Here is a 23890-nt window from a genome sequence, read left to right on the forward strand (position 1 = left end):
GTTATTTGGTGTATTGATATACTGTTAGCAACAAAGGAACCTATTTTGGAAAATTTTGCAAATTGTAAGTGTTATCCTGAAAATATTTATAATTTTCTAAAAACGATCCTTGTCGGAGAGGCTTATGTGCATTTTTTATTTTATTATTTTGAAAATTTTAATCAATTGTAGTTTTAAACTCCTCTCTTGATTAATTAATTAGGCTGGATCCATTAAAATCTTTGAAACTAGCGCATGTGAATTTAGGATATTTTTATCATTTCGCTTCTTTGGGTTATTGTCTCTTCATCTATCCATGCAGCTCTAGCTTTTTAATGTTGATGCTATTTTAATTTTCTTGTATAATTTATATATTTTAATAAATTTTAAGTTATAACTAAAGTAATAATTTCAACAAAATAAAAAAAAATTAAGCTCCAACTTATTTTATTTTTTCTTTTTTTTTAGTAAGGTTGGAGGCGAGCAGCTCCAACTTAAGAAATAAGCTTTAAATAAACAATAAATAACTTAAATCAGCGTTTAGGGACGGATATACAGTATAAATATGGGGTTAATTGACCCTTATTTTTTTCCAAATTTTTTTATTTACAACTTATTTTCTATAAAATTTATAGTAAAACATTACGATTAGTGTAAAATGGCCATCATTTGCAGCAAGAAAATTTTATATAATTAATCCTCATTCATATTTGATCTCCATAACTTAAAAGTCTGACTCGATCCCTGTCGGCGTTAGTGATGAGGCAGCAGGCCCGCCTTCTGAATGTACTTCACAAGAAGACGGAACATAATTCTATTTTAGACTTGGATACTGATGGAGAAGAAGATGTGAGGGATTGGTACAAGCTCGAAGAGGAGGTGGTGCAAGAGAAATCAGGGAAGAATAGAAAGATTCGAGTCATTAAAAGAGCTTGAAAATTACGAGCATGATGCCATGAATCCCTAAATATTTCAAGGTCACATATTTTTATTTCTAAAGAAAGATGTTGTAGCCCATTGTCATATCTCCAAAGAGTTCAGCCCAAACATGGTCCAAATCCAGGAATCGGATTTCCTGCCCCCAGAGTCACTGCGGGGTGGGACCAGTTACTGTTAAAGGGTTTAACTACTGTTGCTGTTTTTAAATGAGGGCCCACCCGCAGTGACTCTGGGAGCAGGAACTTCTGCCCCTCGGAGGGCAGACGATTCAGTCTCCCAAATCCAACATGTAGACTTACTATTTTCTGGCTTATTTCTTCTATAATATTCTAGCATTTGTCTTGTCATTCTAAAAATGTGTAGGTTTACAGAATCAATATGAGTAGCATAACTCTGGCATATTTCATGTCATGTAGTTTGTGTTTAGTTATTATCTACTATTTAAGCACCATATCATTATACTCAACTTCTCAAATTTTGAACGAATGAAATTTCTCTTATTTTACTATCTTTATTTTCTTACAAAATAATATTGTTTTGTTTTGTTTATTTCCATACCAAAGTTATTAAAAATATTTGCCTTAAGTCTTAGTTACTATTTTTAATTTGCAGTAATTTCACAAATTCTAAAGACAAACTGACTAGAAAAACTTAATTTGTTATACAAATTTTAGCTATTTTGAACGTGACAATTGGTATCAACCTTTCTTCATAGGTCTAGGAAATACCTATAACACGTCAGCAAGCCATTGAGAAGCAAACACTAGGTTCAAATACTTATTTCTTTTTTTATTAAATGCTAAAATTTAATGAATTATTGGATGAAGAGGTGTTATCATACGAAGGAGATGAATTAATATTTTTTTAGCAAATCTGAACACTTTTGACTCCAAAAATATGGAATGTTGGAAAAAACTGAGCTACTTAATTTAGAATTTTTTGTTAGGTTTTGTGATTTTTTTTCGTTAGGTTTTTGTTATGTTTTGTTAGGCTTAAATATTTAGCTGTTATTAAAGTTTGCAATTCTCTTATAAGATACAAGTTTCCCAATAAGTCAAATAAGAAAAAAATGTTTTGTAAAAAAGTTTTGTTCCAATAATAGCACATTGCTAATACTTAGTTGCGATTACAAAAAATAATTAAGCTTGAACTATAATTAAGTATATTTCAGCCAATAAATATCATTAAAAATTTACACTCTTCATAGTTTTCACACAATTGAATTTATTTATCACAATAACAACTATAATGTAGAAAAAAAATTCAGTTAATCTTATTAACTGCAAAGATTAACTGCGAATAAAAAGAATCTCACTAAAAATTTCAATGGTTGATAAAGTTTGCAAAGAGTATGCGCTTAGAAACGTTGTGATGTATTATTTTAATATATTCTATTGGTTTTCATAAATCTTTGTCAAAAAATAATTGCATGTATTATTTAATTTGGAGAGCTGTTAGCTTCATCATTATATACAAAAGTACATATGTATTAAAATTTCGTAATTTACAAGAAATCTGCTTAGTTTAACATATATGGCTGTGTCACATGGATCCGTATCCTTATAGTACCTGACTCAACACAATTGAAATGGACGGCTCAGATTTAATTTCAGCCGGAATGACAGTAGGGGTAGTATTATTTGTGCTTTGAGATATGTGCAAAGTTAAAATTTCTATTTTCGGACCGTCCAAATTCTACTCAGTCAGGTAACTTGAGGGGATAAAAATTCGTGTCACAATTGTCCAAAAAGCTCATGGGAAAAAAAGGAAGACATGCATGTATACATATGCTAAATGCACTAGTATATATACACAAAATAAAATAAAAATCAGTAAGCTCAAAGTACCTGGGTAGAGAAAAACCATATATTATAATCAGCTTAATTTAATAGGAAAGTCCAGTTTAGATAGCGTATATAATCTATCTCTTGCTCTAATGAAAAACCATATATAATCAGCTTTGATAGGAAAGTCTCAAGTTTAGATAGCGTATATGTAGGGGTGGCAACGAACCGAACCGAACCGAACTTACCTTAGGTTTGAGTTTGGTTTGATTCGTTTCGAACCGAACCCATTTCGAATCGAATTAATTGCGAACTACACATTTTTCGAATCAAACCCGAATCGAATCACAAACTAAATTATTTTTTAGCAGCCCTAGTTATATCGGTAGTTTATACATTAATTTTTTCTCGCGGGACAAAATTCACATGGCTTTATTTTACCGATATGAACTATGAAATAAGTGTTTTTAAGTTGAAAAATTGTTCATGAAAAAATACATCAGAGACGGCTTTCCTGGTATGAACTATGAGAGACGACCGAAGAGAGAGGAGAGACAATCATCTAGGCCGGAGAGAGAAGTGGCAGCCGGAGAGAGCCAGTCGCCGAGAGCCTCAGCTAGATTTTAGAGCTAGAGGGAGAGTGAGTTAGGGAGAGGTGGAGAGAGAATTAGGTTATTGAGATATGAGAGTGAGGGATCGAGTGTCGGCTAAGTTAAATTATGACTCTCTATCTTGGATTTTAATTTCATCAGGTAAATGGATGGCCGGTGATTTTATGAGATTCGAACCACAAAAAAATCACGAACCTATTTCGATCGAACCAGGCTAGGTTTGAGTTTGGTTTGAATTAATTCCGAACCGAACCTGGTTTGGTTCGTTTCAATTCGAACCCATTTCGAATCGAATTAAACTCGAATCAAACCCGAATCAAACCCGAATCAAACTCGAATCGAATCACGAACCTCGAATTTTTTTGCCAGCCCTACGTATATGCATGATATACCTCTTGTCCTAGTGTCTATCTCCAAACTCTAAATTTGAATGAGATTAGATAATTTAAACTGCCAATAGAAAAGATAAATCAGTTATTTTGACTGTACTTGAACGGAACCATAACTATCTAATGAACTTAAATAAATGAATCTGTTTTATGATAGATATCTCAGTCAATACTGGAAACCAAGAATTTGTCATATCTAAGCGCTAAACAGTCTCTCTGTTTTTTTTTCTTTTTTTTTGTGCACAATGGAGATTTTTCCGAAGGAATTGGGGATCAAGATTAATCTTATTTTTTGTATTAATAAAAATACATGATCTTTTCTTTATAACTTTTTACTATTTTCTTTTTAAAATTCCTAAAACTTTTTATAATGAAATATCTGGGGTACTCCAACTTTTCTTGTCAAAAAAAATAATAATAATAAATACATTATGACTGCATATCATAATTTTGTTGAGTGCGTATGAATTAACCCTAGTCACCTCATTTCTCTTCTTATAAATTATTTTGCATAAGGAAGAAAAAAAAATCCTAAATAATAAATTTTGTATTATAAAATTTCTTGGTTAAGTTCATTCTTTCATTATTTTTTCTTTTTGTGGGTTGCTTTTGTGTGATATACATAGTGCATCTTCATTTAATATCAAGTATATATCTGACCGCGTCAGGTTAATTTCCGATCGAGCCGGATAAGGAATTCAAACCTGTTTAGACTTATACTCTGTTTGGATGGAGAGCAGAGGAAGGAATGGGAGCTAAATAATAGAAGGGAATGGAATAAAATAGAAATGAAGATTAACATATTTAATCTATTCGTATTTTGATGATTAATGAGAGAAAATAAATTTAACTTTTCTTTCCGTCTTATTTCTTGTTTGGTTGATTAAAATTTAGGAGGTTAATGAGAAATTCGGTGACTGTTGTAGATTTGAGGAAAAAATCTTGTATGAGAATTATATATGTAAGATATAAGACTGGGCATTTGTGTGATTTTTTCTAAAAATATTTGTAACAAAATTTTTTTTCCATCCGTTACACTCCAATTTGGAAGGAAAACCGATTCTATTAATTATAATGATACAGGGTTAAACCTTTCACCTCCTGTATCCTTCACTTCCGACATAATTTTGTCAACCAAACACAATTTAACGGAAAATTTTTGTTCCTTTCCATTCCCTCCCTTCCTCTACTCTCCATCCAAACAAGGTGTTAGGAGGATGCTTTCAAAATCGTGCTAAGACATTCATTGGATCTAACCTGACATGGTTAGTAGCAGTGTTGTAAAAGATGTCTATTTAGACTGACTAATCGTTGGCGGTAATCAAATTGTCACGGATTTTTCCGACTAATTGATCGATTATTTATGATAAATCGCTTGACGGTACTCTATCCGTCTGACGAGCACATACCATTATTTATATCATTGGTCAGTAGTACCTGAGGGGAAGAGATGCTGCATCCTGCACATATTTAGAGTGAGAAAAATAGCACGGCAAAGCTGATATGGTTACGACACGGCACACGTGTTGTTACGTGGTGTGATTATTCGCGTGCCGTGATTATTTTTTGAAACTTTGGCATGACACAGCATGTCACCTAAAAATCTAGTCACGGCACAGCACGTGGTCATGTGAGTCACGTGTAATTAAGACCATTAGATATTGATTAAACTAACTTAAATTATGATCAAATGGTCATGCAAATCACGCAAGGCACCTTTGGGCACAGCGTGACTCACGTGATGTGACCGTTCGCTTGTTGTGATCACTTCTTGACATTTTGATCATGGCACGAGATGGCATAACACCAAAGTCACTGCGTGTTAGTCACGACATAGCCCGGCACGTTTTTTCCGCTCTACATGTACCTCAATCTATATCCATATTAAATTATTCATGGGCCTATTTAACTACTGGACTAGAATGAGCGATGTCAGCCCATCTGGTTTTTGTAATCCGACCCGATAAAATCTTCCAAATCCAAGAACATATCGAATCATTTTCTCTTGTCCAGCCCGTCTTCTCCGACTGCTGCTCCGAACCCATTAGGGCTCATAAACCCTAGCTTTCCTTTCCACTGAGAGAGAGAGAGAGAGAGAGTGAGATTTGAGAGAGAACATTGGAAATGGGGAGGAGGATATTAAATGAAGCACTGAGTAAGATGGTTAACGCGGAGAGGAGAGGGTTCGCCAGCACCAATCTCCAACCAATCTCCTCCGTCATGGTCTCATTCCTCAACGTCATGAAATATCGAGGTTTGATTTTTTTTTTTCATGATATAATTCTTGATGTTTATTTATTTAATCCTTTTTTCTATAATTTTAGTTCACTCTGAGTGTTTAGGTTTTGGATCAAAGTGTGTGCTTGGGGTTGACTATGACTTTAATATCAGATTATGTTTGGCCAGTGTTTAAGCGTATGATAAAATTTAGATAATGTATCATTGCTTGAAATAGAGTAGAAGGGAATCATAGTACATACAGTATAATTTATGTAATGTGAATCATTCACTCCATTAATGCATATATACTGTGCATGGAGCCATTTTGGGTTGCAAGTTGTTTGGTACTTTTCTTTTGTTGTTTTACAGATAGTTTAATAGTCTTAATTTGCAGTCTAGTCAAAAGTAAAATAATAGAGTTATAAAGGGGTTATTCATTCTTGCTTCATAGTTTTGTATAAGATACTTGAACAGGAAATCCTTTAGTTGTGAAATGACCTTACCTAGGTATCAATATCTCAGCTAATAGCATTGTAATCTTATATGTAGGGGTACCTCTCAGCCTGGCAAAGTGTTGTGGTAACTTTGTAATTTTTCTTTTCTTTTTTCTCTCCTAGGCTATGTGAAGGATTTTGAGGTACATGATCTACATAGAGTGGGAAAGATAACAGTAGAGCTTCAAGGAAGAATAAAGGAATGTAAAGCTCTTACGTACCGACAAGACTTGATGGCTAAGGAAATTGAGAAGTACCGAAGGCGCATGCTTCCTACCCAACAGGTCTGTTTATGATCCCGGTACTGTATTACAGTATTAGTAAGTATTGGAACAGTAACGATATTAACTACCATTGGGTTAATTTTTAAAATTATTTGTGGCATGTTCTGTATTTGTGAATAACACCCAACTGTTTAGTTCCAATTAAAAACTAGGGTCGCTATGTTTTGAAGAATATTCTACAAAAACTTTTCTTCGAAATGGCTTAACATGAATTGTACTCAAAGCGGCTAATGTTAAGGATTATTTGAACACTACCTATTAGCAATTTGAAACTCTATAGATACTTAGAAGAGGACATATGCAAATTACAAAGTTGAAGAAACCGATAGCTGATTCATTGATAATAAATATCAATGACTGCATTTCATGAGCAAGTAATTTTAAACTTTAAATAAATAGGGAATTCAATGATATAAAAACTATATTCAGTACTGTTAACGCGAGTTTGATTTCCTTGAGAGCACCGTCTGGAATGGTTCTGTCAATAGACAAAATACTGGTATGGACCAGCACTATCAGTACCAGCGGGAACAGAACCAGCATCTGACTGGTACAATATGGTAACGGGCAAGCATTGCATCAATTTTCCATTTAAGAACTTTTGCTGTGTTTATTTATAATTAGTAGCAAAGATCATGTTGAACAGTTCAGATCGACTGTTTGAACTTTAAAAATGGAGATATGAGTCCATAGCGCGGGCCTTTGTGTAATATGCATCTTACCTTAGCCTCACTCTTTACGTTATTTAAAAAGAACATAGACCTTTTTTTTTTAAATTGTAATATATTGAATAGTATGCCCAAAGAACATCAAGATATTTAATTTTTATTTTTACGTTTACAGAAAAATTATGTTTCATGAACGACCAAAATTCAGGTATTTTATTTATATTTGTAAATAACAATAAGTGATAATATTAAATAAGTACATGTTATCTATTTGAAATCAATATTAAAAATATACAGCATTACAACACGTGAAGATATTCAAAGAAAATAAAACTATTATGGGCGTTATAGCCATTTTATACTCAAAATTATCAAGTTTAAAGTAAGATTAAGATTTAAGAGGGTAATTGCCACAAATAGTCACAAGTGGAAAGTTTAGGGGGTTCCATGACATTACCCCTAAAAATAATGCCTTTAAGAGATGTTTTGTATAAACCTTGAACACCTCCAACACTTGTAGTCTATGAGGTTTTTCCGATGTATCAACCCAAAAGGAATATCCTTTCTACATTTTCTCTATTTTAATAATCTTTTAATTTTTGTTTGCAGTGGGGGCTACTTTCTACATTTTCTTTCTTTTAATAATCTTTCAATTTTTGTTTGCAGTGGGGCTATGTTGTATTAACTACTCCTAACGGTGTGCTAGACCATGAGGAAGCTATCAAGCAAAATGTTGGCGGCCAAGTCCTTGGTTATTTCCACTGATAGCAAAACCATTTGTTACTTGAAATTCTGTGCAAATTAGTAACCAACACTCTTTGAATTTTCATATGTAGCGACTTTTTTTTTTAATTAATGGATCGAATTTATTGGTCCTAAACACAGTTTACATGGAATAAGTAGAAGGGAGAGAGCTGCTACCAAAGTTTCACAAAAAAAAAAATGTAGGAGGGAGTGGTTGGTAGATTGTTCTGAAATTGAATTTTTTTCTTTCTTTCTGTTGAGCATGTTATTTTCTTGTTGTATTTCTCTTTTTTTTTCCGAGGACCAATTTGGCAATTTAGCATTATGACTTCTGTAAATTTTTAATCCTACATGCCATGGAAATTCAGTGTGGAAAATGTCAAAGGGAAACCTTTTCTAGTAACAAATAAAAGATTAAAAAAGATATCAAGATAGGTCCAAATTTTGGAATTCGTATCCTCTGCGTTAACGGAATGTCTGTTAATAGATTTGGACCGTCCGATTGAGATCCGCACTAATATTGAAGGGCCCTGTCTCATAAGTGTGGGTTGGAATGGCTCTGATCCTGATCAAACGGTTGAGATGCGTGGGTCGGAATGGCTCCGATCCTGATCAAATGGTTGAGAAGCACTCAACTCAAAAGGGAATATGCAGAAATGCGGATTTTTTTATTTCTTATTTTTTGAGGAATAGCCGAATAGCCCTTAGGCGAAAAGATGCGGACTCATTCCAAATTATGTATACTGTATGGGTAGAATATACTATTGGATACTATTGAGTGTTGTAGCATAGTAGATAGAGAAAAGGTATATCCTGTCATTGAAAGATATACTGGAGTTCGGATGCTGCCCTGCTCTCTGTTTGGCGACGTGCCGACGTCTACTTGATATAATCATTTTCAATGAAAGAGACTCTGTTGTTGTATTCGTAAAAGGAGAAAAATTTGAGGGCCAATTTGTAAATTTGACTGATTTAATCTCTCTTGAAGCGTCCAGAGCAGAGACAACGGTAGCCACAGGATAAGAGTGCAAAAACTTTGGTGATTTTCGTATGGGCACCGCTGCTTTGTTGGCGGTGACCACACCGCCGTGCTTCCTCTCCTCCGCCAAGTCCAGGCGCCTCACCTCTACAACGCCTCTCCCTTTGCTTCCCTCTTCTTGTCTCACACATGGTATCTCTGCTTATTTGTATGTGTGTGTGCAATTCCCAGTAGCTGAGCTTATCATGGTGGAGTAACAGCATACATTCTACTGTAGTATTATTCAATTGTTGAACATGAGGAAATTGAAGCTTGGGTTGGGTGGGATGAAACAAACATGAAAAATATCTACTAAATTGCTCAAGAGTAGCATTATTTCTCACTCCAGTTAACTTACTATGACTGGGTAAAGGTATTAACAATTTGTTTCAAGTATTGTATTGTAATGAATATGCAGGAAAAGATGAAAGCCGAATTACGAAAGTCAGGAGTAATGTCAATAGTGCATCTACCGAGACCAAATCTGATAATGAAGCCTCTATGACCGGTGCAGCTTACGACTTCAAAGGTGCAACAATTTCTCTGACAGGTGAAATTTTGAACTCTCCCAAGAAAGTCACAATTGTAAGGCACGGTTTGAGCTCGTGGAATGAGGAGAGTCGCGTCCAGGTTGGTACTATGCTAGCATTTGTCGGTATTGACCATTCTTATTAGTTTATATTACCAATACCTAATTTAAGTTTTGGATAAATCCAGCGGTGTATGTAAAATAAACACAAGCATGATAGAAATAAGAACGGATGAAGAAGTCCCGATTGATACCAGATGGACCATGTGATGGTACAGGATGAAACAAGAAATCTGAGAACCATGATTTGGTTTTTCTTACCTTATTATCTATTATTGTTTAGGGAAGCTCCAATTTGTCCGTACTAACGGAGACGGGGTTGAAACAAGCCGAGAGATGCCGTGATGCATTAATTAATATGAACTTTGATGTCTGTTTCTCTAGCCCTATCTCAAGAGCAAAGGTGCAAAACATTTTTCACAATTATAGTAAGTTCAAAATATTGAAGTTAGAGTGAGGCTGTGGTACTATGCATAGTGTATATTGCTCCGTACTACAGATCAATATCTCCATTTTCAAAGTCCAAACAATTGATATGAACCGTTCAACATGATCTTCATATGATAATATACTTGTAGATCAAAATTAATATTTTTTTCGAATTTGTTTACTCATTTTTTAGATAGGAAGAAAATCACTAAATCTAAAAGATTTAAACCATTCAAAAGTAATGATTCTCTACCTATTTAAAAAAAAATAGTAAAAAGATTCTAAGAAATGTAAAATTTAGACTGCAAGTATATTTTCATATGGAGATCACGTTGAACGGTTCAGATCGGTCATTTGGACTTTGAAAACAGAGATATTGATCCATAGTGTGGACTAATCTGTGCTATGCATAGTACCATAGCTTCACTTTTGAAGTTATATTGATAGACTAAACTAAATTATCAAATGAAAGGCTGAAAGTTATTGCTTAAGTACCTTTACAGTCTACTGCTGAGTTAATATGGCGTGGGAGAGAGAAACCATTGTGTTATCTCAATTCATTAGAGGAGGCACACTTGTTTTTTCTGGAAGGCATGAAGAATGGTACCATGTTAAAGTTCTCAAATTCTTTTAACACATATAATATGATGGCCTCAGAAATTATGACTAATTGTATTAAATAAAAACATGGAGGCAGCGGATGCTAAGAAGCAATATCCTGAGTTATACACCACATGGAGAGAAGATCCATCGAATTTTCATGTAAATGGTATATATCCTATTCGTGAACTTTGGGGTACAGCAAGGGAAGCTTGGAAGGAAATTTTGGTCACACCGGTATGTACTTTTCTTTTTTCATGTATATTTCTTTAAAAGCTTTTTTTAAAGATTTTTACCATGAAAGGAATCAGTGACATATCTTTAACTTGTTTGCTTCTTCATTTTATTATCTTTCTGGTAAGCAGGGGGAAAGCTTTCTGGTAGTTACGCACAAATCAATTTTGAGGGCACTTATTTGCACTGCTTTGGGTCTTGGACCTGAACGGTAAGTTCTGAAAAAACAGGAGACAATAATCTCATATAGGTTATTAGAATTTATGTAAAAGATTTTCATATTACCAAAATTAAAAAAAGTTTGTTAAAGAGATATTGGTCCATTGTGAAATACTGAAACCCACTTTTTATCAGAAAATCAAATGAAGATGCATCACACAAATATACCATTCAAGTAAATTTTTTTGTCTTTTTTGAAATCACACTTTTAATTAAGGGTACATGGTTATTGTATATAATCCAACATCTGACAATGCAAATAACATTGTCGCGATTTAATGTTCCGATTTGTAGGTTTCGGGCAATTGATGTGAATAATGGTGGTATTTGTGTATTCACTTTCAATAAAAGAGGAGAGGCTATGTTGCAAGCTCTAAATATGACTGCGCACATGTACAGTGATCATGTGTACCAGTACTAAAGTAATTTCTGGCTTGTATCTTGCAAAACAAGATTCATAGCAACTGTACCGGAATTGCATAGTTTTTGGCATAAATCATGATCATAAGATACATGCTTACTTGATTTTGAATTAATTAGGTTGAAGAATTAGTACATGAAACCCTTCATAATAAATTGTCAATAAGGCCCACAAGTTGTAATTGTACTAGAATAATAAAATTTGAAAAAAATATGATAGATTAATTATTTTGGGCTTATCCAAGTAATGCGAATCCATAATTATTTATTAGTGTTTATTTTTCTATCTCAACGTGCATTTGCTTCAAATTTGAAATAATTTAAATTGAGTTGGCAAGAATCATATTTTGTGATATTATTATAATACTTAAGAACATATATGTAATTTTATGACATATATAATGTAATTTTACGCACAAAGTACATACAAAAGTTCAATGACATATATAATGTGCCGCATGTACACTTCTACAATATCTTTTAATCAAATTTTATCTAAATTGTTTTACTTTGCATTATTAAATTTCAGTTCGATCTGGAGTGTTCTTGTTATGAATTTATTATATGTTCTTACTTAAACAAGAAATTTCATTTTCACCTAATTATCATTTAAATTGATACATGATACTGTTAGGTATCACCAGACAAAAGTTAGTTTACCAAACTCAACCTCACTAAGTTTTGCTTCGTTTAAAACTATGAACAACAACACTGCTTTACGAGTAAGGTATTGACAGAATAAGTTTTGCTTCATGTAGTGCACAAACAATAGAGTAAAAAAAGCGCTGCATGAAGCAAAAACTGCTATAATATCTTTACCCATTAGCCACAGATCACCCACACAAACAGTTTATAATCTTTTCTACTCTTTTTTTCGTTTGTATATAGCAGGAACAAATAAAATTTCATATCGGTTTTGCATGTTACATGCGGAAAATTATGAATTTAGTCAAGGAATCCGCTTGAACTCATCTGATTAATTAATTTGAATAGTTAAATTGATTCAAAGTTGATCTAAAATAATACAAAATCAAAGTCGATTCAAATTTAAAGTATTCGAAATTCGATTTGACTTGAACCGAATGACTCGAAATATATGTTGATTCCAAACTAGACAATCCAAAATCCATTGCAAAAACCTAAATAACACGATTACGCAATGATCCGAATCCGACGCTTTTGGGTTTTAAATATTATATTCAACAGGTTGTACCCATAACCGGAATCTATTTAAGAAGTCGAAACGATCCAGTCGTGATCAAAATCGTATCCAAGACGAATCAAAATCTGTTTTGATTTGCAAAAATTGCAAATAACTGTTTTGTTTTCACACCAGTTAAAAGCATCACAAGAAATATAGGACCTAATCAGGGTTGTAAATAACATTATGTGGTTATCGGATGGACAGAGTATCGCCAGGTGATTAATTGAAAATAATTGAGAATAATCGGTCATAATAGAAAATAATTAGCCGATTAATTAGAAAAAAAAACTGTGACGGTTTGATTACCGTTAACGACTAATCGACCGATTAATTAGCTTAAACAAACATTTTTTACAATACTGGTCCTAATTCTCAAACCGTTTAATATTTTTTTATTTAATTAGAAGGTTTTGAAATGTATATCTTTTAGATACTTTTCTTGAGAGACAAAACTGTGAGAGACGGAGATCATGCCACTATGCTAAATCTGTAATCTCATGATTTCATATTATTTAATTTGAATTTGCACAAATTTTAAAACAGAATATTTATATTTCAAATAGGTCTGGAAACGGTAAATAATTATAGAAAGGTAAATAAAAAATTTGCACTCAAAACCAACAGACAACTGTATAGACAGTATGTTGAAACTCATATTTTAATTTAAGCACAAAGATTCTATTGAACACCATAAGTATCTTCCCCAATGTAACTTACATGAAAACTCACAAAAAATAAAAATAAAATTACGAAACTGAAAACCTAATGGCACACATGGAGGTCGAGGCTGACGATTTTATAGATGTTGCACAGTATGATCACCACAAAGACGATGAGACCTACAAATGCCGAGATGAGCGACCCCGAGACGTGATCGCAGTAAGCTGGTATTTGTCTGCAAATTGGTAGCCATCCTGCGTGAATATTGCCGTGCTTTGCCATCTCCGATATCGCCCCCGTTGCGGCCAAGGCGCCAGTTAAAAGCATTGCCATAATCTAGTTCACAATTATAGACCAAAAATAATAATGAAAAACAGGGTTGAATTGACTGAAGTAGGTGACACAATTTATTTAATAGAGGACTAATTAATTCATTATTATACTATGCCAATCATAAAAAAAAATTCCAATTAATTGCATTTTAGTGAGCTTAATCCTAAAACTTATCAGATGGATTTCAAAAGATGAATCCAAACTATTGAAACTGGTCTACTTCTCGAGTGATACGTTTATATAGAAAACTTATAATTTTTTGAATTAATTAATATAAAGTCAAACAATCAAAAGTGATGAAAAATAAATGTATTACAATTAACTTATGAACCTTTGTTTTTTTACCTCTTGATCTTATACTAAATAAATTTTGTATATAAACACATTGCTCGTGAAGTACATCAATTTTAATGATTTGAATTCGTCATTAGCAATTCAATTCTCAATAGATTTTGGAGATAAGCTCATCGAGAACTTGGTGAGCTCAAGAACACAGTAGTTCTATACTCCATTTTAATTAGTACTTTGTTTAATTATAACATACTGTATCACTGATTTTAACAAATTTAGTAAAAATAAAAACATACTGTATCACTCATGATAACAAGTCCTGAGAAAGGGCTTGCAGCAGGGACAAAAATAACTAGCACATTATATCCACTTGCAATGGCATTTGCAATCACAAAGAACCTACAACAGAAAAACAATAATTACAGTGAACAGTTTTTAAAAGAAAAAAAGAAAAGACAATGAACATTTTTCTTTCCCAAATTAAAAAAAATAAACAAATAACATACATTTACATCATGGGTTTCTATCAATAGTGATCATAAGAAAAATATAATAAATTAATGATATGAGCAAAATGCTTAGCATTCACTGGTACTGGTAAAAAATGGTTTAGTTCTGTTATACATTATATAAGATAATTGCAATTTAAGTAATTCAAATTACTTGAAGGAAGGTGTATATTGATATTTGGCCTCCATGGTCACACCAAAGAAACTCGTGGAGTCGTGGCTCGTTGCCATTATGATCGCCGCTGCTGCACATGCGGCCGCTATGCCAATTCTTATGAAAATAGAGAGACCTCTCAATGCCTTGCTCATTGTTTTCATATTCTTCTTGTATCTACTGATGGTTTTCTTATTTTGTGTAAGAAAGAGATGCTGTGAATTTTGGGGGTTTAAATTTGTGTGGCAGGAGAGAAGAAGAGAAGAAGAGAAGAAGAGAGAGAGGTATTGAACTTTTGATGGGGTATTAAATGCTAATTTAATTACATAAGGTTGATAGGAGTAGTTCTGGGAGGTTAGCCTTGGTAGAATTTAGGAGACCACATTCCTCTGTTATTTCAAATTTATAATTGCATAAGTTTGCTATTTTTTTATAAATCTTTTTAAACATTGTTAGTTGACAATATTTTTAACCAAGAAATCTTCTACCAAGGAAATCTTTTTTTATTAATCTTTTTGTCACATTTTTAATATATAGGAAATGATGTCCTATTGGTATTTTAGTTGTCAACGAATAACATTTTTTTTGGTAAAATATTTTTGTAGGATTTTAAAATATGAGACAACAACAGAGGATGTGGATCCACAGAGAGTTACAAAACAAATTAAAAAGGTTCATCATCCTCTGTAGCGGAAAAATAAGTTTCTCTGCATGTAGTGAGTTATTATTGTTCCTACTTCCCTATCTCTGTAGCTCTCTCAGTGAAATGCTACATGGTGCATTTCAGATTTGTCTGCCATAGAAGATCTGGACTCTCAACAGATGCGATGGTGAGGTGGCCTGTGTAGGCAAGGTGTAGGTAAACTGGTAAACCACTGCTTTTTCAATTTGCCTTTGGTGTGTTTCTAATCAACTGTCATAGTCTCCTGCAATGAAAGAGCACTGCAGTTCAAAAAATTTAAATGCTAAAAGTCAAGTATTTCTTTCCAAAAGGACATAATATATTAATTGAAACATTTCACATCTGCCTTGCTGAGTGGTTGGGGTTTAATTGAAACTTTTAAGATTTCAATTCTTCATGTTTTATATTCATTGCTGGTGACGGTAAGTAGGATCTTTTTTAGTATCCAAATATTGAGTTATCATGAAATTTTAAGAACAAAATAACCTTGCCAGGTTCTGAGCTACTTAAACCTTGTAATTTTAATTTAAAATGGGTTTCACACTTGACAAAACATATTAAATATCAACATTAGCCTCTCCTTTTTGCAGAAATATAAATTCTGCATGGATTTGAATTTATCCAAAGTTGATATGTATGAGATGTATCAGAACAAGTTTGAAAAATAATGAACATTTACTACATGTAAATCTTGTCTAATTATATTTATTAAGTATAAACTCTATATAAATTTAAATTTGTTAGATGATTCATATATCTAAGCATTTTATGGAACAAAAACTTGGAACTTTTCTATCGGTAAAGTCAAATCATTTTCTTTGTCTAATTGGGCCCGATTAGACAAAGAAAAAGCCCATGTGATTTTAAAAATGGTTTAGTACGGGCTTAGTCTTAAGTGAGACAAACAATATTGTGAAAACCAAAAAGGGTGCACTTCGTTGAAATTATTTTCTTTCATGAAAATTAGGTCTTCACGGAATCCATTATTACTTTATCTTAATTGACAGAATTAGGGGTGTTCAAATGGTCAGTTCGGTTCAAACTGAAGTAAAATGATTAAATTAATTGTTTTTCGGTTTTCAAAAATAGAACCGAACTGAACCGATTACGAATCGAACCGAACAAACCGAAGTAAATTTCGGTTTGTTCAATTCAAACTGAATTAAACCTATGGGTACTATTATTAACGAAAAAATACATTGTCATACACAACAATTGAAGCTCGGTTTGATTCAGTCCAGTTTGACTTAATGAAATTAGAGTCAAACCAATAAAAACCGATCGGTTCTGTTTAGTCGGTTTTGAGAAGTTTAAACCGAACCGATCCATTTACACCGAAATTATTCAAAATTTCAACCCAACCGATCCATTTCAACTGAAAAACCAATCCATTAAACTGAAATTTTCTGATTCAGTTAAAAACCAAATAAACCAAACTGTTTGAACACCCTAGACAGGATATAACAATAATGTAATGTAACGTTATCGGACAAGCATCTTCTCAATGTAAGGGTATAATATCCGTTCCATGAAAATATATATTTGCATATCTTTTGTAGTAGTAGTGGTATCACCGATTTTATATTGAAACCTGATAGCACCTGCAAAGTGCAAAGGTATCCGAAATAAATACCTAAAACAAGTGCCAATGTTTACACTGTTCATACATCATAACATATACAAAAGAACAGCTAATTAAACCAACAAAAAAAATATATGTTCAGACATCAACAGATGATAACAATAAACCTAGGTATCTTTTTCATTGATAAAAAACAGACTTATAATTTGTCAAATGCCTCTTAGCACATCAGGCTGCAAGGCTTCAAAATTGAACTTCTGGAGGCTTCTGCTGCGTATCCTGTTGTACCCTACACACAAATATTATTAGTTTTGGTACGGACAGATAACTAGTAACTTGATAAAAAAAAAAATAAGTATGACATACCTAGGTTTCCTGCACTGGTACTCCGTCCTTATAGTAGTAAGCTGTCCAGCCTCTAGTGGACAGTACCCAATCGTGGTAATCCCACTCCGTATCTTCACGTGGGGCATCTGGCATCTGGTCCCCATAGATAGGGACCTTGTCGTCCTCGTGACTGTCTATCTCACGCCAGTGAATATTCTCTCTAGCATCTCGCAACATGTCAATGAGGCGCCCCTCGAACCCGGCATCCTCCACAATGATAGCGTTGTTGCAGAGAATGGAACAACCTATCTTCCTCCACCCCTTTACCGACATAATCTTGATGCCATGGGCACATGCTCTCATAGCCACCAAAACCTACAAACAATTTCTTTTTTAATTAGGTCAATAATAAATAAACATGTAAGTTAATAAATATGTCCGGATTTAGGAATTTTTACCGCACGGGCCTTGAATGAACTGCTGGACAAGTAACCCCTCGACCCATCACCTCGTAGCCTCTGGCGAAGAGCCTCACCGTACTCACCCTGCAGGTAGACAGATGCCATGCACGTCCTCTCGAACCAGACCTGATATGTCAACAAGGAACCTCGTGGGGTAGCATCTGTGACCAGTGGCATCGTAAAGAAGTGCCGACTCCAGTCTGGACATTGCGCAATCTCGTAATGCTCACTAAAATGCTGGCTCCAGTCTGTACGTTGAGCCATGTGCGTAGTCCTGTACATAAATAAATTAACATTAGTTACATATCAAATGAATAAAGTAATAAAATGATCATAAATTTAGTAGTATGACTAACTTGTGTAGCTTTTTTGTGGCGGACAGGCTCAATGCAGGTGGACCAGGGATCAACGGGTCAAGTGAGAACTGACGGAGTACCCGCTCAGGGTAATGATACTCCACTATCCAATATGATATGAGCGGTCCCTGGTAGCGCCAGCCCTCTGTTTGATCTAGTGTCATCTGCGGTAACCACTTGTGTTTGTAGTGCAGACGATATGGCTCCCACTCAATGTTCTCCTCAACAAGACTCTGCAGCTGATTGCGGACATACACCACCCCTATTGTTTTTCCGTGGCCCGTACCCTGATAGTTGTGCATACTGCCCCAAATCGCACCGTATGCTGGGGCTCTGTCAAGGTCTGGGATGCCCCAGAGGGGAGGAGGGTTGGCCATAAGCGGCCGACAAACTGGTAGCCGCGACCATGACCATTGCTGGAGTAAAAGAAGGGGCCCAGCAATCTGCTTGGTTTTAACCTGAATTTTGATATTTTTAAAATCAAGGTTCGGACCAAGTCTGATTTTATTAAAACAATATTTTCACCAAATGAACCAAGTCTAAAAAAATAAGAAAATAAGAAGATAAATAGGGACTTACTAAGCAAGCGGAGCACAGCTGCCGGTAGAGGTAGGCAAGAACAGCCCCACCCCAGTTGTACTTAGGAGGCGACTCAAGGTCCTCCAATAGAGACAGATACATAATCGGGACGCTATCACCACTAGAATCAAGGAACATGACGGTACCTAATAGGTCCATCACAAACGCCCGAGTATATCTGCAATAAAAATCTAGTTAGCAAATTTTACTTCAAAACATAACCAAATTGAACTTTTCTATATTTAATATCACCTCTGCACATCGTCGTCAGTGGAATCCTCTGAAAGACCTCCCTTGAAGTGCTCGCGCAAGGAGGCGAGACTCAAATGGTACTCAGAATACTTACTCTCCTCTTCATTCTTTGTCCTCTTCTTCTGGAGCTCTTCTGGCAGCATCCCCAACAAATCCTCAATCAGACCCAGATAGTCGGGATTATCAGAGACACCACCTATGGGGACGCCATCAATCCGTAAACCCCATAGGGCACTGACATCCTGCAGAGTAACGGTCATCTCCCCAACCGGTAGATGAAATGAATGGGTCTCAGGACGCCATCGCTCCACTAGACCATGAATCAGAGCTGCATCGATAATGCTCTGTGGCATGAGGGCTATCTGATACAAACCAAGGTTAAGGATATACCGCTCAATCTTAGGGTGGTACTTCAGCAGGCATTTGCGATGTCGAACAGTGAGAGGCGTCTCATCCTAAATTGAAGAATGATGTCAATAGTTTATATTATTTATATAACATATGAAATTTTAATATTTAAATTATGCAAAATGCTAACGTACCTCGCAAGAAGCTAAAATAACACGGTGTTGATGGTGGGGGATCCATAAAAGAGGACTGAAATGCTCTGAGCTCTGTAACGGAATGGGAGCCTCAGAACTCTCTGTTGGCTCATGTTGTCTCCGTCCTCTAGGCATGCTAATTTTAAAAAAAAATTTCTAACCATTTACAGCAATTTATATTAATTTATAATAACTTATAACAATTTATAATCATTTATATCAATTATAATAATTTCTAAACAATATATACCAATTTGGACTACAAAAGATACCATTTATAAACTAATATACAATTTCTAACATATCCTAACATTTTGGACTACAAAATAGATAAAAAGAAAGTTGAGGGACTTACTTGCAAAAGTGCTGGAGATTTGATGGAGAAAAAGAGAAAGAGAGGAGAGAGAGAGTGCAAAAAATTGAAACGAGATGGGGCAAATTCGGTGGAAGAGCACACTTATTTATAGACCATAGAACCACCAGAATTCCTGACGGTTCTATTCTTTAAGAACCACCACAATTACTCGAGGTTCAGTAAGGATAAGAACCGCCATGAATCCTGGCGGTTATGGCACTTTTAAAAAAATCATGGCTGTTGGAGGAAGGAGACAGAGAGAAAGAGAGAGAGAGGTTATGGCATATGAAAAATGTGTGTGTGTGTGGGGGGGGGGACAAAATTTAAAATTCGGTACATGGGGGGTTGACCAAACAAGGAATTCAGTACCTCCTCATTTGGGATTCTCTATAGCCGGGTGTAGTGTGGAGGTCATGACAGGGGTGTATCGAACCTAGATTTCGATACCCCCTGTGTGGTACTGAATTCTACTTTCGGTACTGATGCTTTTTGTAAATTTACCCGCCATCATCCCCTTTAGTTACTTTTTTTTTAATTATGGTTTCTAAACGAATTCCCCATTTGAGATGCGTAGATCCAGTCTACGTACCAGCTACGTTTCGATTTTTTTTAAAAGGCTGGCTACCTTTTGAATTTAGATTTTATTTTTAAAATGCTAAGAAAAAATTCGGCTAGGTTGATACCTCTTTTGATGTATTTTGTGTGATAGGACTTTGCTGTCTGGCCTCTTGTTTTTTACATTGGTTTGGCCTTGCCTCCTTGGGCCCTGGATAGGAGGGAAATAAACAAACATTGTTGTCGCTATTATTGTACTAGGTTTTTAAACTTTTAATGCAAAATTAGTGGTACTAGAATACCACTACTTAGAAAAAATATTGTAATAAAATTACCAAATTAAACTTGTTCATAAATAACAATTCTGTGTTAGAATTCAAAATATCAACAATTAAACTAATAATAGAATGAATAATTAGTATATACTTTTCTATTGGAACTAATGTGTCAACTAAACTCCAGAAACAATTTATTAAAAAGGTAAAACAAATCCTTTAAGCTAACTACAATTTGTACAGTTGACAACAACTAAAGGATATTAATAAATAACTAAAATTGAATGCCATAATTAACAACAATATATGTCCATACTCTTACAATTAAAAATTGTAGCAAATTTACAAAACTCAAACCACTTCATACAATACCAGTAAAATTAGAGGCTTGGGAAAAAAATACCTGAATATGACAAACATCACCTTGTGATAATGCTGTCGTTGCGTCACCAGCCCCTACCAAATAAGAAAAATAGGTTAAGCGAGGCAAGGAGAGAGAAAGGCTAGAGTGGTGGTCTAGGGAGGAGAGCAGAGGAAGAAGAGGATCTTGTGGGGTCAGAGTTTAGGAAACATGTCAGAACTTGAGTGAAGATAGAGGAGGAGATCTCAGGAGTGAAAAATAGTAGGTGGCAGCCAGCATCTATTAAAAAGGTGGGAATCTGACATCGTTACTGTTGCAACAAATAAGTTCATAGTTGGAAAGGCTTAACATGACAAAGCACGCTTCATGGATTTGCTTTTGTTCATTGAAACAAGAATCATTATTCATATACCAAATATTTGGTCATTGTCAATTTTCTCATCAAAACTTTGAATTTGATATTCACCTTTCAAAGCATTCAATGTCTAAATTTTTAAGTTTAATTAAGTTATTTTCATCTAAATAATTGATCAGCCTTTTAGAAATACTAAGCAAACTTGAGTTTGCAGTTGCATTGTGAAATATCAAATCTAATAACACAAGTTTGATAGGTGCATGATCAATTTATCTAAAGAGATATGAAGAAAATAATTTAAATTAGAGTGGGACCCACCTGAAGGAGTATCCTGAGTAATCGTTCCTCTTTGACCAGTTGAATCTATTGTATCACTTCCAGATGAGGCATGTGTCTCCAAATTCCTTGGAATGCTCTCCTGTGGGACCATCTCTTCCGGTGATCTGTCGGAGACCTCATCTTCCCAGTAATTCAGATCCATCTGTGGGGACCCAACTTGTTCCTCTTCATGAGTATCTATCTCAGCTGTTCCACTCACAAGTGGGACCATCTCGACCTCAATTTTACATGACTCGATCGATTGGTCAGGCTTCTGGTGCATGTTTCTCCGCTTCTTCAGTGGTGGCTCATTTGTAATTTGGTGTGCAGGTGGGCCCATCTCCATAGAGAGTTCTTCGTGAATTTCGGGTACTATCAACTCAGAGACGAGTGGTAATGGAGGTGGAGACGGTGGTAGGTCGAGGTTTCCACATCCAGATTCTGGTGCCAGCAAATGAACCGCCAGCTGTGATGATGGAGGCGCCGCCTGAGACACAGAGAGGGCTTCGTCAAGAGCTTCAATTTTCACCGGAGCCGAGTGTGCTTCGTTGTTGTTTTCCATTGAGCTTGGTTCCAGCGGCGGTTGCCTGGAACTTCGAATCTAACGGACTCAAGAATGGTGGTTAAATTATTTAAAAGAGATTGTGGATGTGATTGATTTGGGAATTGGAAGCCGTGCTTGCGTCAAGAAACGAAGAGGTTTTAGACTCTCTCTCTCTCTCTCCTTTTTTGGTAGGGGCGTCAAGAAATGAAGAGGTTTTAGGCGCTTTTTTTTTTTTGGGGGGGGGGGGGGGGGGGGGGGGAGGAGATCAACCGTTCAAAAAAACGGAGTCAATTCAGCTCACACGAATCTTAAAACAAATCGAATGGTTGAGATTCATTAACTCAAAAGAATGTAGAGGATATGAATTTGTCATTGACACAAAATGTAGAGGTTCCTTTTGTAAATGAATTAATTAAAAAGAATGTAAATAAATTAACTCAAAAGAATGTAAATAAATTAATTTGTCTGAGAGAGAAAGATAAAACATTAACTCAAAAGAATGTAAATCACTTGTGTTTATTAAAAGACTGATTTTCAAAAACATGAATCTCATTTTAAAATGAAAAAGTGATTTCAAAAATATGAACCTCATTTTAAAATGAAAAAGTTTGTCTAAAGCTGGAAATCGAACTTGAGACTTTCGTATGTGATGCAAACATTATAACTAACTACACCACCCAGACATTATTGTTTTATGAGAAATTTATATATATCCCCATTGAAATTCAAAATTTAGTTATTTCGCCATCAAAACTCAATTATTTTATTTATATCCCTATATCTTAATTTAACCACTTAAAATTTAAGTTTAATGTATATAAAACATTTAAAAGACTGTTTTGCCACTCAATCAAAATTACTGTGGCTAACCTCTGATTTCTACATTTAAAAGACTATTTTATTTATACAATAAGAACGTCATGTAAATAGCCAGAACCGTCAGGATTCTCACAACAGTCTGGGCATTTTTGTAATTTTTCATTTTTTAGGGATATAATAGAAAGATTCGGTGTTTCTTTATCTCTATGTTGCATGGATACAGGTATGGGTATCGTGTCGGATACGACACGGGTACAACGACACGGTAATTTTAAAAAATCTAGAATACGACACGTTTATTATATATATTATTTTTTATTAATTTATATATTGTATTTAGATAATTATAACTTAAATTAAATTTGTTTAGAAAATAAAGACTTCATATAAGTATATTAAATATTATACTATTAAAACATAACATATAAGAATGTTTGGTGTAGTAGTTAAAGGTTTTGACTCTCATTTGAGAGGTCCAAGGTTCGAATCTCACTGCTAGCAATTATTTTCTTCGGTCCACAGGAGCGGGTGGGTGTCCACGGGCGTGTCCAGTCCGTATCAGACGTTTCGGGCAGTATCGACAGGGGTCAACCAAGTATCGGAGACCGTATCAGACGGGTAGGCATAGCTTTATCTGATAAGCAAATGTTTTATTCCCTACAAACTCTCATATTAGCCCGTAGTGATATTTTGTTTTTAGGTCCATTAGACCAGTTCACAATTTTAAATCTTTACAATTAATCTTAATTTCAAAT

General features: G+C 34.6%; 4 protein-coding genes across 5 annotated transcripts; 2 read left to right on the forward strand and 2 right to left on the reverse strand.

Moving 5' to 3' along the window:
* The first annotated feature begins 5688 nt into the window (after positions 1-5688).
* LOC144568065 (small ribosomal subunit protein uS8my-like) lies at positions 5689-8389 on the forward strand. The gene is made up of 3 exons (XM_078318297.1): positions 5689-5956; positions 6540-6700; positions 8035-8389. Exons 1-3 carry the CDS (start codon positions 5827-5829, stop codon positions 8131-8133), a joined length of 390 nt encoding a protein of 129 aa, XP_078174423.1. The 5' UTR covers positions 5689-5826; the 3' UTR covers positions 8134-8389.
* Positions 8390-9095: 706 nt separating this feature from the next.
* On the forward strand, positions 9096-11875 carry LOC144568522 (putative 2-carboxy-D-arabinitol-1-phosphatase). Of its 2 annotated transcripts, XM_078318883.1 has the most exons (7): positions 9096-9283; positions 9549-9760; positions 10003-10122; positions 10652-10751; positions 10846-10985; positions 11114-11193; positions 11496-11875. In XM_078318883.1, exons 1-7 carry the CDS (start codon positions 9163-9165, stop codon positions 11620-11622), a joined length of 900 nt encoding a protein of 299 aa, XP_078175009.1. In that variant the 5' UTR covers positions 9096-9162; the 3' UTR covers positions 11623-11875. The 2 variants fall into 2 exon arrangements, with proteins under 2 accessions (XP_078175009.1, XP_078175010.1); XM_078318884.1 differs by lacking the exon at positions 10652-10751 and having other exon boundaries at positions 10842-10985.
* Positions 11876-13467: 1592 nt separating this feature from the next.
* On the reverse strand, positions 13468-15103 carry LOC144568530 (CASP-like protein 1C1). The gene is made up of 3 exons (XM_078318893.1): positions 14773-15103; positions 14406-14508; positions 13468-13821 (listed from the first exon to the last, which is right to left on the reverse strand). The coding sequence occupies exons 1-3, from the start codon at positions 14934-14936 to the stop codon at positions 13588-13590; spliced, it is 501 nt and encodes a 166-aa protein (XP_078175019.1). The 5' UTR covers positions 14937-15103; the 3' UTR covers positions 13468-13587.
* Positions 15104-17132: 2029 nt separating this feature from the next.
* LOC144568439 (uncharacterized) lies at positions 17133-22464 on the reverse strand. Its single transcript, XM_078318793.1, has 10 exons — positions 21773-22464; positions 21142-21194; positions 20592-20674; positions 19554-19689; positions 19012-19466; positions 18760-18937; positions 18181-18638; positions 17822-18098; positions 17403-17738; positions 17133-17325 (listed from the first exon to the last, which is right to left on the reverse strand). The coding sequence occupies exons 1-9, from the start codon at positions 22332-22334 to the stop codon at positions 17403-17405; spliced, it is 2538 nt and encodes an 845-aa protein (XP_078174919.1). The 5' UTR covers positions 22335-22464; the 3' UTR covers positions 17133-17325.
* Between the last annotated feature and the right edge of the window lie 1426 nt (positions 22465-23890).

Source organism: Carex rostrata, chromosome 17 (genome assembly GCF_964058835.1).
Source record: "Carex rostrata chromosome 17, lpCarRost1.2, whole genome shotgun sequence".
Lineage (NCBI taxonomy): Eukaryota > Viridiplantae > Streptophyta > Magnoliopsida > Poales > Cyperaceae > Carex > Carex rostrata.